Here is a 14,683-nt window from a genome sequence, read left to right on the forward strand (position 1 = left end):
TAAATAAGAAACGAACATGCAAATACCCGCATGAGCGCTTGCGAAGACTATCAAAGAATGAAGTCATGTCAGAGCTACTAGTTGGTGATCTTGACGGCGGTGAAAACAACGCTAGGTTCAAGTAGCAATTGTGTCATTTTATTGTGAACGGTGGAACTAAGAGTAGTTTGTAGCACATTGCACTATGTTGAATTTGACCCGTTTTTGTGGCCAAAATTAAAATTTTTGAAATTAACAAGATTTTTGAATGCAGGTTTCTTGTATAATGAAGGTTATTACTGTAGAAAGGTATTTTAAAAAAGTGGGCGTGTCAACGCCCACAGAAATCGAAAAAAAGCGAATATCTAAAGCAATTTTTAAGTTAGCGACCCCAATTTTGGAACTCAGGATGAATGTCCTATTTCAAATGCGTCCTGCAAATTTGGTCCAGATCGGATAAAAAATATGGAAATTATTCAAGAAAAAAAAAATCGCAAAGGCTTGACCAAGGGCTTGTTTATCATTTTACGAAAAGTGACGGTTTTTTCAGGGTTTAACGCAAGTAATCTTAATAGGACAGCAAGATCAACAAGTTATGACAGTGTACATATATGGCATTTTGTTTCTCGCAAAAGCTTCTTGCTTACGCCACACTTCTAGCAGTTCTGCAATTCTGATCAAAATGTTGCTCACTAATAATTCAAATTACGCAAAAAACCGCAAAAAACGCATAATGAGCTTACATATTATGAATTCAGAATTGACAGATCTACAACATGTATATGGGGACACTCACTGAACAAATTTGAACATTCTAGTTAAAACCTTTTGGAAAGTTCAACTTTCTTTCGAAAAGTGACAAGGGAAGAACACTTACTAAATATACAAATTGTTAGAAAAATGCGAACAAAACACGCAACATATTAGTATCAACACATAGTAATAACTTGAAGAAGTAATATTCCTTTTGAATTTTATTATTTAATGATTTTTTGTGGAAGATATGCCAATTAGAAATTGCACCGCAAATTTAACATTTAACACTGCACGTGGTGTCCGCTTACAACAGCTAACTTTAACAACTGTTATTTTAACATTAAACTGTTAAGTTAACATTTTAGGTATACAATATCGCGATTTGATCATTTCTTAACATGGTAACATTAAAAAAAAACGGAATTTTGAATACTTGCGAAAAATGAGTTTTGGCCACGAAAACGGGTCAAATTCAACATAGTGCATTGGTACATAGCGTCACAAAGTTGTGTAAAAAGCCTTGGAAGTGTGTAATGATAAAATAGTTAGTCACATGTTCGGTTTTGCAAACCCGAGGACGTGTTGTTAACTCGTCTTCACTTAATTTTTAAATTGAAAGTTTAAAAGATAACAAGTAGGAAGTTTATGTACTTACGATAGATTGCTCCAATGCAAAAACGTAATGATTGAAAAACTTGTGTAATTTTTCATTAGTATAATTTATACAAAGTTGTTCAAACGAGTTCTTTGTAAAATTTTCGAAGCCAAATATATCAAGAACTCCAAGAAACGTATTGCCATATTGTCCTGGGTTGGTGCAGCTATTAATTTTATAAACCAGCCAAGTAAATGTTTTTGAGTACAAAGCTTTAGCCATCGCGTGTCGATTTTCTATGGCCTAAGAATATTTAAAAAAAGAGAATGCGTTTTAATAACATGTAATGATAACAGGTAAAAGGTACTGCATTTCAGAAAACATTCTAAAGATTTCCGTTTAGTTAATAAAATTTAATAAACCAGATTAAGTATACTAATATATAAGACACCGCTTTCAATAGTCCACCACATAGGAACTGTTTGCATGACTGTATATTATAATTGCGCGTGTTACCTACCCCTGAAATACTTAAAAACTATTAAAAAATTTTTATGTCAGTCAAAAAGAGTAATCACCCACTAAAGTAGATGTTTTTCTTAAATTTTGTGTCAGCTGGTAACGCTGATCATCAATTAATTGGGTCAACAATATTTGCTCAATATGAACACCAAATTATAACAGCAGCAGCTCAGTTAAAATGATCTCGAATTTGGGGATTATTCATAGAACATTAAATCTAATTTATAATGGCAGAAGTGACCGCACTAACCAACTGACTGTGTGGTCCCAATCAACATATCGATTGGTTATCGATAGCGAGAAAATTTTGTATATTGTGCGTGTGACCTTGTGACTCACACAGTCATACTGATCGAGCTTCTCCTCGTGCTATTCACCATGATACAATCATACAATTATCTATAATTGCATCATACCTCACCTGGCCCTCTTATATTGCTTTTTCATTCCCACATGTTTTTCTAAGTTCAAGACAAGTGCTTTTGCGGCAAGTATAAACAAATAAAGTAAAATTTTAAAAAGTTAAGTTCTTTCTTCAAAAAGTTTATTATTTTTCGACGCCACCCCCACAATCACTAATAAAAGATAATATCCCAAAATTCATCAGACTGCGTTGTGGCGAGCGATAAAAAATAACTCATAAAATATTGTAAAGAAACTCATTCACGCGACACCTCAAGAGAGGATCAAGAGTTCATGTGCGACAAATTGCATACCAAAATATAAATCTAACAAAATTCTAAGTGAGACAATACGATTAGATTTCCCGATAACAGGTTAAGCTGGACACTGTCGATATGCAGCAACTTAACCTCAACTAATAAGCAGCGTCATATTTTGAAACGATAATTAGTTGCAAATTTTGAAAAGCAGCTTCTTGTAATTTTGTTACATTAGCTGTTTAGGCTGTGTGTTAATGTTTATTCATTGAATGAACGAATTTTGGCGAGTTTTTGTGCCGGCAGGAAATATTTGTTACCGGCAGAAGACGGCTTCTCTAAAATATTTTGCACGCTATGATATTTTTTGTATGTAGTACTATGTCGATATACCAAATATACCTATTGGTATATTTTAAGTCTTTTTGTATTCGCTTAATATATTCTAAGAATAATGGCTATGTTTTGCATTTTTTCAAAATGGGTAGCGGGTAACTAACAGACTGTTAACAGTCGAGCAGTTATTAATCCTCAAATATAAAATGATGTGGATGACGAGATATTTATGAAAAACTTTGACAGACACGATAGTACAATAATCAATATGATGAGTCAATTATGCGATTCGTATTAAGTTTTGGTACCATTATGATGATTGACTTTTTCCACGTCTCTGGGAAGTATATGATTTTTGCAATGTCATATTGCCTAAAAACATTCGGTTTAAGCAAATTGGTCAACAACTGTTTATAGATGAGTTGTAAAATATTTTGAGCTTAGTTATCATTGGGGTCTTCAATGCTGAAATGTAGAACTTGCTGGGGGTAATTACTCTATGTTGAGCTGTTGAGATCTTTCCCGATTTAATATGTTGATAACGATCTTACCTTTAAAGCCTCTGTCTGCTTTCTTGCATTTGATATTTTTTAGTTAATACGTTTCAAAGTGGCTAATATCGTTATAATAATTGTACACAGCTTTATAGTTTTCTGCAGTTTTAATTTAGACTTTTGTTTTCTGGATGTTTATCTTTGTTAAAGAAATTATGTAAAAATGGTCTTTTTAGTGATATTGGTGACTGTCTGTTTCTCATAAACAAAAAACACTTTAAAATCGATTATAATATTGCGCTATATATATTATTTTCTTTCGTTGGTTTTTATTGCCGTGTGAGCTTCAACTTTGCGGTCGACTTCATTTGCAATCGATATTATTTAATAAATTGTTACAAATATACCAACAGATATTTTTTAGCTTGTTTGAAAAAGATGCACCAGATATGTAGGTGCATTTGTCGTTGATATTAATACATTTGCATTGGAATCATTTGCAGTGATTATACGCTCAACCATTAAATATCAACTTTTTCACCTTATTGAGGTTTTTGCACAGGTACACAAATTTTCTTTAAATTGCTTTGCACAAAGCTTTCATTTTTTCATCTTTCTCAAACATTAGTCCATCTTGGACCGCCAGATTCAGCCTATGAGCAAAGCATGGATGATTCCGTATAATTCGCAAGCTTTCCGCATGGGAACTAACATTATCGATAACAATGTTGATTTTGACGATGGCGTTCCAATGAATGAAATATTTATTGGATGGGTTTTGTTATATTTTGATCTGAATAAATCGTTTTGCCCACAAGATTTTTTGGCGCTAATCTTGAAGTTGATCTGCGTGTAAAAATAAGAACGAACAAAATTATAGCTGTATTTCTTATAGTCTCTGAGATCGAGCTATTGCCACTGATCAAAAATATCAGGGATGCCGTGCTTAATACATCTTTTGCCGCTACAAATATCATAATGCCAAGTATTTTTGATCGAAGGTGCTATTATTCTATATTTTATGTATAGATTCAATATCATTGTAATTGTTGTAATTGCCGATTATCAATTTCTGCAAATTTATTTTATGAACAATACGTTGTGCAATCATTAAGAATATGAGAAGGTAAAAATTTCACTAGCCACAGGAATAATTTCATTACCACAAAGAGTTGTTTCTTTTTTTTTTAGATAGGATTGATTATAGAATTGTGACTCGAGCTGACAAAACACTAGTTCGCCAACATGCACACAAAGACGAAGTAGCGATAGCAAGGGCTGGTGATATATTTGTTTTTTTTTTCAGTTGGACCACGGCTTTCTTCCCGCCCACTTTACCATATGGATATTTTCGATTTTTTTACAATTATGTTTTAAAATATTTATATGTAACATATTTAATAAATGTACACTAAATGTATTTAACTTATGTATTTCTAGCAAATTCGCATTTTAAAATTGATTTGGGCCCCTGCAAAATTAAATAATAAATTAGTTAGAGCCCAATAGTAAGTTTTGTGACTCCATACCTTGAAGTTGTTAATAATTTATTCTTCCCAAAACTCTTCCTCCAACTCCAGGGAATCCAGCCAGAAAAATTCGAACTCATTATCTTCGACCTCTTCTACCTAATTATCATTATTGTCTACAAATGCCCTGTTCTTGAAAGTTCTATATCAGGAGATTCCAACAGAGCTATAACTTCTGTTGGTGGCTTTTTTTTATAGTTTAATCTTTGTCATTCCTTAAGATTTACAGTAGACAGCAGTAATATATATTGAAGCGGCTGCTTTTCCTTGTATGAAAAAGCCGACCGCGTTTGTATAATTTTTTGCGGAGGTATTTGGTGCCCATGTACCAATACTTTTTGGATAGTTGGTTTCAACATATAAGCTAAACGTTTACGTACATAAATCTTAAAATTTTTCTGAACATACTTTATACTCGCATGAAGTAGCAATTAAAATGATATAAACATTTTTGAAAACGGCATGCAACAACAGTGGCACCGCATTTTGTGTTCCATTGACTAGTTCAAATACTAACATCAAGCGTTTACGACCAGGCTTTTCGCGTGTAACATCATCTTAAGAAACTCAATTTTTAACGAGGATGCAAGCAGTGTTGCCAACGTTTTTTGAGTAAAAAACTGTTTTTGGCGGGGAAAAAGCTGAAAAAATTTTTCAATTCATTGGATTCTCTATATTTTTCTGATAGGCACAGGATGACCGCACGGAATCTGTTATATTGAAAAATATGCACAGAATTTGTACAGCAGCTGCTCTAATATTCACAATATTTGGAGAATTTAATTAAAACTATCCTCATTCTCCTCATTTTTATTGTCATATGTTTATCCAGTTCCTATAAGTTTTAGGAATTTATTAGGAATTTTATATCTATAGCAGCATTTGTCAAGTCTGCGCAAGCCATAACTGCAAATGCATGATTTAGAATAAAATGTATTTCCATTTTAAGTAGAAAACAACGAGTAGAAAAACGAATAGCACTGTCGTCTAAAGTATTTAACGACTAGGTTTCGTAAATGATCCAAATGAGCCAACAATGGATGATCGGCCACAAAAAGACATAGCACTGCTTCTTGCTCCATCGTCTTGACCGTCAAAGTTACAAAAGCTATTTGGTTTGTTTGCATAAAGCCGCCCCTAGCACTTTTATGCTTTTTGGTCAAAGCATGGGCGCGCAAATCAGAGAGATTTGCGGTGATTCTACATTTGTACTAACTGTCGTCCGTGTCGTCCCGATATTTTTGTTTAAAGTCTTTTGACATTTTTTTTTAAACAATCAAAACAGACTGAACTTGAGATCAATTCACTTTTGCCTTTAGTGACGCTACGATAAGAATTTGCGTGTTCCTTGAGATTGCTTTACAACACTATACAATCGATTTGTCACTAAAAATGTTGTTGGCATCGACAGAACATCTACATCAAATATTGTTCCATAATTTTGGGCAAATAAAAAAATATCTAAAAAAAAGCATTTAAGTAAAAAAAAAACAAGAATTCCCGCTGCCCGCTGTTTGCAATTTTTTCAAGCAAATGGCATTTGAAAAAAGCCAGTTTTGACGGTAAAAATGCGACTCTGGCAACACTGGATGCAAGTCAGTGCGAATGCTTTTCTGATGAATTTTGGCAATTTATGTTAATCAGTCTGAAAAACTGCTTAAGCTTGTATTTTATTAAGATTTGCTCAACATCACCTAATTCATTTTATAAAACAAACTGCATCACAGCAGCGTGTTAGCGGTTGTTGTTGCTCCAAAAAAAGGCAACGTTGAATGACAACATTGCCGTAAATCGTGCAAAAATGTTAACTAATTTTTTATTGTTAACAATTTAGTTAATAACACAAATTATACTCCACAGAAACAAAGATACATTTGTTAGCAGGGATCTAAAAACATATTAACAATACATTGTACGATTAGACAATAACATATATGTATTACATGCACTACAAATTTAGTTCTAATAATTAACATTACAAGCCTTGATGATTAAATTCCATATTCAAGTTTTATTGTTTGATTTAATATTTGAATATAAAACACAGAACACACAGAAAAAATCACAAACTTTTTTTTTAGACCAGATTATAGTCTATAATGGAATGAAGCTATCAGTCGCTTATCAGAAACTCATCGGTATTATGATACTTCGTATTTTATTATTGTTTTGGGGAAAATGAATATCACTTTCACATACAAACGCAATGTCTTTGCAAAATATGGATATTAACAAAAAAAAAAAGATGCATTTTGATTTTCATTGAACTAGCAATGTTAGAGAGTTTTTGAAAACGAAAAACCTATGCTGCTATTTTTATTTTCATTAGTTTCCTTCCATTTTCAACATGAACAAGGTTGTCTTGTCTAAATGAAAATTGCTTGTACATCAGATCGGATATTTTTTGCATTAATTTAAAGTTGTGTAAAATTAAATAAGTTAAAAGGGCTTCCTTTTTTGAGAGAAACAGTTGTAAGGTAAAAGTTTATCACGCATGCTCCGGTATTCACTTCTCGTGTTCGTTTTGTGACCAAAACCGAGATTTTAATTTTTTAGGTACTCCAGTTTTTATAGCCGCTACCCATAGGGTAGAAGGGTATTATAACTTTGTGCCGGCAGGAAATGTATGTAACAGGTAGAAGGAGGCATCTCCGACCCTATAAAGTATATATGTATATTTTTGATCAGCGTCAACAGCCGAGACGATCTAGCCATGTCCGTCTGTCCGTATGAACATTTAGATATCAGAGACTATAAGAGATAGAGCTATAATTTTTTCGACAGCATTTGTTATGTTTGCACGCAAGTTTGTTTCAAATTTTTGCCACGCCCACTTCCGCCCCCGAAAATCAAAAAAATCGAATAACAAGCCTAATTTAAAAGCTAGAGTTGCGAATTTTGGTATATACAATAATTACTCTAGTAGTTATGATTCCTGAATTTGGTTGCGATCAGATAAAAATTGTGGAAGTTGTTAAAGAAATACTTTTGTATGGACAAAAACGCCTACTTACTAGGGGTCTTAGTTGCTTTGGCCGACAATCTGGCACATTCTGCCGTCTATGGTATATTTTGAATGGCGTACTATATCGATATACCAAACATTCCATTTGGTATATTTTTAGTATTTCGGTATATTTTGAAAATGATACCGCATTATTTTGCCTTTATTAAAAATGGGTAGCGGGTATCTCACAGTCGAGCACACTCGACTGTAATTTTCTTACTTGTTTGTTTCGACAGGATTTGTTATGTTTGCACGCAGATCAAGTTTGTTTCAAATTTTTGCCACGCCCACTTCCGCCCCCGCAAATCAAAAATCGATTAACAAGCGTAATTTTAAAGCTAGAGTTGCAAATTTTGGTATATACAATAATAACTATAGTGGTTATGAACTCTTGATTGGTTGCGATCAGAAAAAAATCATCGGAGTTATTAAAGAAATACTTTTGTATGGGCAAAAACGCCTACTTACTAGGGGTCTTAGTTGTTTTGGCTGACAATCTGGTATATTGTGCTGTCTATGGTATATTTTGAACGCGGTACTATATCGATATACCAAATATACCATTTGGCATATTTTTAATATTTTTGCAGTATATTCGGTATATTTTGAGATTAATACCGCAAAACATATTGATTTTATTCAAATTGGGTAGCGGGTATCTCACAGTCGAGTACACTCGACTGTAGCTTTCTTACTTGTTTATCATCGGTTTGCTATCGGAACGTTTTATTTCTTAGTGCTGAAACATCTGACTTGTGAAACTTTCTTTAAAAAAATCAGTGAAACGGCAATCAGCTGTTTCCCACAAAAAAAGAAGATGCCACATTTTTAATAGTTTTCATTCAGGTCATTTCAACAATTTTTGTTTATAAAATTTTAGCATTTCAGTAATTAAATTGAATAAATTAATTTTTAAAAAACATATTTTACCCAACTTCAACAAATTTAATGCCAGATGTTCATGCCAGATGACTGCAAGTGTGACCACTCAGGCCAGCTGACAGTGTGGTCGCGATCGTAAGTTATCTATAGCGACAAAGCTGGTATACTGTGCGTGTGACCGTGTCATACGCGCAGTCACACTGTTCTTGGTTTCCTCTGGAGATGGTCACCCTGCCCTTTTTAGTGCTTTTCTGCTTTTATCATATGTTCGAATATTCTTCTGGCGCACATGACAAGTTATTTTCAAGTGTCTAATAAAACCTGTGTAAAGTATACAAACTTACTACAAATCAAAGTTGGAAGTGTTTTTATTTTATCGGCAAACATCCCCCCTACACATTTTGGTCCTTCGCTCGACCCCAGCAAGCAATTGGTTGTCAAGATAAGTAATACACTTTTTTCCCCATACATTTTGTGCAAGTGTCGTGTTCACGCCATATTTTTTTTTCCTTGTACCTTATATATATGTGACACAGCATATATGTATATAAGTACATAAGCGTTCTACCGGCATTTTCTCAGCCATCTTTTCTACTTTGTGTATACTTGGCACAATATATATATATATATATATATATATATATATATATATATATATCCTTATATGTATATGTATGTGTAAGTATCTATACAGTTTAAAAGAGTTCGCTAATATTTTCCGATTTGGCCGCGGTTGTGTGTACTCTGCTATTTCTTTTGCTGTCGTATCGCGTTTGTCTGTTTTTTTTTAACACACTCCTGTGTATGCAATCTCTCTTCATGTTATATTTAAAATAACAAGAGAGTTGCTCTCCTAATAGCAAACGCGCGTAGATCCACTACATTCCATATATATATATATATGGGCAATTCCCAAAAAAAGGTAAACCACGACCGAAAAAAAAAATCTTCACATTCATCGTATTTTTTTGTATAATGTCATAAAGAAATATCCAAATTTTCATAATACAATGGATCCGTAGCATAAAAAAAAATTAATTTTTTCACTTTTAGCTCCTTTTGTATGCATTTTTATGTTTTATTATTTCACAAAGAAAACATATGATATGTTTGCTCTTTTTCTACCAAATCTCTTAATAGCAATCCAATAATAAGATAAAAAATGCAAAGTGAGCGAAAAAATGTTTAATTAACTGTTTAAAAATAAAAATATTTTGCTTCTTATCTATGTTCAAATCGTACGTTCGCGACCGAAAACATCATTTTATTGTAATTGCTTCGCATTAAGTGCAAGCAGGTGAATGAAACTGCGTGTTAAGTTATTTTGGTATATATATTTTAAATATAAAAAATCGTTGGGGTTACTCAAACCAATTTTTTTTATTGATTGTCAAAGTAGCGTACGTTCGCGACCTTACCTATAAGCATATGTCGATTTTTACTAGCGTCGCGTGGATTTAAAAAAAAAAAATTTTTTTTGTTTTTGTTTTTGAAAACTATGTCGTTTGCAGTTACTCATTACTTGTTAGTTATTACTTATTATTTATTACATATTTTTCTTGCTATTAATAAATTTCAGTACATTTTTCATATTTAATAAAAATTTATTTTTTTTTGCTTTTAAATGTTATTAGACACATTAAATTGAGTTAAATCCGTTTTTTTTTTATGAAATATGAAGAATAAAAAAAAGTTGTGGTAAAAATAAAAATTTAATAAATAAAACAACATGGAAAAATCGTACGTTCGCGACCGGAACTTAATAATATTAAAAATAAATAAATGGAGATATTTTCTTGGGAGTAGACTTAATAGAAATCTACATGATTCTACTTTTAAAGTAAAGTTATATCTTTAAAATATTCCGTCTCAATTCGAAGAGTTTTGCATTTTACTGTATTAAGCCAAAGTCGACTTCCATTTTGCGTACGTTCGCGACCGCATGTTTTTTGACAATATTATGAAAATTAAAAATCGATAAGCCCCATAATTTACACTAACCAAAGAGCTAAACAAATGCTATCGAAGAGTAAAAAAAAAGTTTCAGGAAACGTTTGTTTTCGATTTTATTTTTTTAATTTATCTCGTACGAACGTACGTTCGCGACTTTGGGAAATGCCTATATATATATATATATATATATATATATATATATATATATATATATATATATATATATATATATATATATATATATACATACGACATATATACATCCACATACAGCACACATACATACACGTACATTTCATACACGACACTTACATTTCATACACGACACTTACACACATATACACTCCGTATATGCTCCGTATTTACTGATATTATATATTCAATCCAGTGCTACACACATACAACATACATATAATATCTTATCCATCTCCGTATACGTATATAAACAGCAGCTGCTGTTTGTGTTTTACTTAAACAATTTTGTTTTTTTCCAGCAGCGACTTGATCCTCGTCTGTTTTCTTGTGTCGGCTTTGCTCACTATCCTGTGACAGCCGAAGTTCTTCTCCATTTTGTGCTTGCTTTCGGCTGTCCGCTTTACCGTGAGTCTCTGTTGAGAAAAGACTCTAAAGTGACTGCCGAAGCATAGTATGTCCAAGAGCCAAAAGAGCGAAGAGGACTCAAAACACTCGTTAAAGCTTCCGACCACAGCTCGTCGCCTGTCGTCCGCTTCGCCCGCTCCTTCGGGGTCCAAATCCGCCACCCCTGCCGCTCAACTCCGAGTAAAAGTCGATCGTCCGTCGCCGTCTGCTTCCGCAAAGACTCCGCCGTTGCGTACATCTTCGACTGCTCCACGTAGTCAGGCAACTACCCGTTCCGTCCAAGCTAAACTTAGCGAAACCCGTGCGATGGCTCCCAGCAACTTCGTCAGTGTCTCCGACAGACTGGTGCACTTTGAGAGTCGGGTCAGAGGGCCTGCAGCCGAAGACGACAATGTACACACGTACGAGATCCGTCGTGACCGGCTGCAAGCCCTCTGGGACAATGTCGAAGCCGCCTATTCCACATGCGCTGATGCACTGCATCGAGACGGCGACAGTGAAGGCACACAGGCCATGGAGGCGAAATACGATCACTGCTATGCAGTGTATGAGCGGTGTCTCGCCCGTGTTAAGGGGCAAATTACCCAAGTTTCCGGGTCCAGCAGGAGTGAAGCATCCGTTCCTCCTGTATACTCCAGTGGCTGCCGGCTCCCTCCAGTCGACACCGAAGTTTTCCGTGGGGATTACTTGCGGTGGCCGACCTTCCGTGACCTTTTCATGGCCATCTATGTCAACAATCCAAGGTTGACTCCGGTTGAGAAACTTTTCCATTTGAATTCGAAGACCGCAGATGAGGCCAATGAAATCGTAGCCAAATTTCCGCATGGCAGGATATGAGCACGTTCCTCAATGAGCGCTATCGTACGCTCGAAGCAATTGAGGACGTAAAACAGACTGCCAACCCACAGAACGCGACTGCAGGACCATCCCGTCCGCAGAATTCCAAGCGAGTCAACTCCTTTGAGGCCCGAGTCACTCCGAAAAGCTAATCGTGTGATTTGTGCTCAAAGGAGAATCACCCTGTCCGGGTGTGTCCGCGTTTTTTGCAAATGTCGGCAATGAGCGGATGACATACATCAAACAGAAAAGTCTCTGTTTAAACTGTTTCGCAAGAGGTCACCAACTCCGAGAGTGTACGAGTGCGCACAATTGCTTTACATGCAAAGGGCGGCACAACACTCTTCTCCATCGGGGCGACAGTGCCCACAATGGTGCCTCTTTATCTTCCAACATACAGTCCACTTCAAATCCAACGGCAACAAATGTGCAAAATTTCTTTGCCAATAATGCTCAGAATGTCCTTCTCGGCACGGCGGTCATCAACGTATGCCACTTGGGCACTACATACACCGCACGTGCGCTTATTGACTCCGGGTCCGAAGCGACCTTCATTTCTGAGCGTCTGTTCCAACGCATTAAGTTGCCTTTCCAGTCCGTGCGAGCCCAGGTATCCGGGCTAAATCATGCAGTTGCGGCCCAATCGCAGAAGTTATGTCACTTCAGCATTGGTTCTCCGACGAAGCCGAGGCTCCATATCGAGACTTCGGCATTCGAAATTCCACAGTTGGCAGGCAAACTGCCCTCCTTCGATATGCCGCGAACTTTCCTAAGGGATCTACCAGCGATAGAACTGGCAGATCCACACTTTTACAAGAGCGCTCAGATCGATATTCTAATTGGCGCGGATATCCTTCCATCGGTCATCTTGAGCGGCTCCCGGCCAAACATTTGTGGCTCACTCCTTGGGCAAGAAACCGTGTTTGGCTGGATTCTCACAGGCCCCGTCTCCCAAAATGTGTCGACAACTGTTTCTGCGTTTTCGACAAGAGTCGCCCTCCAAGCAGACGAACAGCTCGACAGCCTACTTTCCAAATTTTGGGAGGAGAAGGATATTCCAGCGAAGCTGATAAAGGAGTCAGACTTCGTTTGCGAAGACAACTTCGTTAAGACTACTTCTCGTAGCAAATGTGGCAGATATCGGGTGACTCTTCCGTTCCGGAAGCCCGATGGCATTGAACTGGGTCATTCCAGATCTATAGCGCTGGCGCAATTCCTCAAGAACGAGAATCGTTTGTCAAGAAACGATTCTCTAAAGGAACAGTACAATGCCGTTCTCCAGGAGTACGTGGACTTGGGTCATATGACACCCATATCGCCTCAGGCGATTGTCACGACTCCTAATTTCTACCTGCCTCACCACGCCGTGTTCAAACCAGATAGCACCACAACGAAGGTGCGGGTCGTTTTCACACGCATCTTGTCCATGCTCAAATGGCAAGAGTCTGAATGATATCCTTCATTCAGGGCCCATTCTCCAATCGGATCTCACGTTGCAGATCCTCAGATGGCGATACTATCGATATGTGTTCAATGCAGACATAACGAAGATGTATCGCCAAATCCTCATGGACTCGAAGCACACACCGTTCCAACGAATTCTGTTCCGTACGTCGGACGGTGAGATCCGTGACTTCGAGTTGAACAAAGTGACATTCGGTGTGCGCCTTTCCTGGCTCTACGAGTCCTCCAGCAACTTGCTGATGACATACGCTTGGAGTATCCTCTCGCAAGCCGAGTCATTTCCAACAACATGTACGTGGACGACGTCCTGGCGGGGACACACACGAAAGAAGAGGCCATCCGGACCATTGCGGAAGTGTGTGCAGCCCTGGACAGTGCCGGCTTCCCGCTGAGGAAGTGGACGTCGAACCATAAGAGCGTGCTGAAGGACATTTCAAAGGACCATCTACTTCGAGAAGACTTCCTCGAACTCGAGGACTCCAGTACGGCGAAAACTCTGGGCATCAGGTGGCAAGCTCACGATGACGAGTTCTTCTTCATGCCACCAGAAGTTGCCCATCAGGACTCCTACACAAAGAGGGAAGTGCTTTCGCAAATTGCGAAATTGCACCCAGCCGGGTGGCTGGCCCCTTTCGTTATCCGAGCCAAGATCTTCATGCAGGAGATCTGGCTGAAAACGCTCGAATGGGACGAACATTTACCCGCGGATCTTTTACACCAATGGAAGGAGTACCTCCAGAGCTATCCTGCTCTGGGAGAGATCCGGATTCCAAGATGGGTCCAATTCCAGACACGAATGAAGCTCCAGTACCACGGATTCTGTGATGCTTCAGAAAGGGCGTATGGAGCGGCGATCTATGTCCGTGTGGAGACGGCGAACAAGGTTTCCACACATCTCCTCACTGCGAAGACAAGGGTGGCTCCTGTCAAGTCTCTCTCAGTGCCACGTTTGGAACTTTGTGGCGCAGTCCTGTTGGCTGAGTTATCTGCAGCCCTCCTCCTGAATCTGCCAGCAGAAAGTTTCCAGACTTTCTCTTGGACTGATTCAACAATTGTTCTCGCCTGGTTGA

At 37.0% G+C, this 14,683-nt stretch overlaps 1 protein-coding gene across 1 annotated transcript in view; it reads right to left on the minus strand.

The window, feature by feature from the left end:
* Positions 1–14,683, minus strand: part of LOC132797640 (myosin-VIIa) — a 162,651-nt gene that overhangs the window by 106,191 nt on the left and 41,777 nt on the right. Inside the window, 1 exon segment of the mRNA XM_060809395.1 lies at positions 1,391–1,633. Within this exon segment, the coding sequence (XP_060665378.1) occupies positions 1,391–1,633 (243 nt within the window).

This window comes from Drosophila nasuta, unplaced genomic scaffold (genome assembly GCF_023558535.2).
Source record: "Drosophila nasuta strain 15112-1781.00 unplaced genomic scaffold, ASM2355853v1 ctg16_pilon, whole genome shotgun sequence".
NCBI classification, from domain to species: Eukaryota; Metazoa; Arthropoda; class Insecta; order Diptera; family Drosophilidae; genus Drosophila; species Drosophila nasuta.